Raw genomic sequence first — 1,096 nt, 5'->3', positions numbered from 1 at the left:
GTTTTCTGGAATGCTCTGAACGTGAGCACTCAGAGAGCAGTGGATTGGCAAATGGAGAGCTAACTTTTCCTTCTGTTATTTCCAGAAATCCCAACGGAGAGGGCTTGGTCCATTGGCCCCAGTATGGCCTGGAGGAAAAATACCTGGGAATAGACCTGGAGCAAAAGGCAGCAGAGAAACTGAAAGAACACAGAGTGCAGTTTTGGGCACAACTCATGAAACAAAGCCAGACTGAAAGGAGAAAACACACGGATTTATAAGAGCTGTGGAGGGTTCAGTTTGCTTTTAAAAGCCAAAGGAAAGTCTAACAAAATGATTTTGTCAGGATGCAGAGTAATAATCACCTTCTAATTCACTGTTGTCATCTGCTGTCCTAATCTCAGTGAAAGTAGAGAAACAAAGGCCATTTGGAATGTTTGTCAGACTAAAAATCACTATTTAATGAAGCAAGTAGAAACCCCACCGAGTCTTTCCAGGTCCAAACAGACCATGGTACCTACTCGGTGCATATCAAAACTGAATAATGAGCTGGGAATTGAAAAATGAATTGAAATGTGTAAGAAATTATCTATACAGAATGTACCATGAGTGTCAGACTGTTTGATGTGCCTATTCCCCTCTTCTTTCAGAAGAGCATGGTCAGTTGTCCTTCCTAGAGCCCCCTTCTGCCTTCTTTAACTGGAAGTTGCTTGTAGGCAGCAGAGCATCCATCAAGCTACATCTCTGAGGGGGGCTTGACATCTCACAGAAGAGGATGGGAAATCTTTATTTGTTGTATTGGTTTGTGAATTGTTATAAATAAATGGTGCTTTGATTTTTTGGAACTTGCTTTGCTTTCACATAACAGACAGAAGCTAATTCTGAGAGGTTAAGTCACACCCGAGAAGCCAGAAATGTGCCCAGTTTCTCTCTTCCACCTCAGTGGTTTCAGGTATGAATCTTTCAGGTTTCTGTGCAGGACCTGAGGCTTAAGGCTCTTTCCAGAAACTCTTCTGGGCTGTGACTGTGTGTCCTTCAACCCTTCCTGGCAAATTCCCAGTGCAGTGGCTGCAGGGAGGACGCAGTGCTGGCAGGACAGACACGCACAGAGGCAGAG

General features: G+C 44.0%; 1 protein-coding gene across 1 annotated transcript in view; it reads left to right on the top strand.

The window, feature by feature from the left end:
- The first annotated feature begins 584 nt into the window (after positions 1 to 584).
- PDCD2L (programmed cell death 2 like) overlaps positions 585 to 1,096 on the top strand; it is a 7,997-nt gene continuing 7,485 nt past the window's right edge. The window contains exon 1 of the mRNA XM_015639567.1: positions 585 to 638. Coding sequence (XP_015495053.1) covers positions 585 to 638 — 54 coding nt within the window. The remainder of the gene's footprint in view (positions 639 to 1,096) is intronic.

The sequence above is a fragment of the Parus major genome, chromosome 11, assembly GCF_001522545.3.
Source record: "Parus major isolate Abel chromosome 11, Parus_major1.1, whole genome shotgun sequence".
NCBI classification, from domain to species: Eukaryota; Metazoa; Chordata; class Aves; order Passeriformes; family Paridae; genus Parus; species Parus major.
Note: the sequence above shows the minus strand (reverse complement) of the source record. Positions and strands in the feature narration are given on the sequence as shown.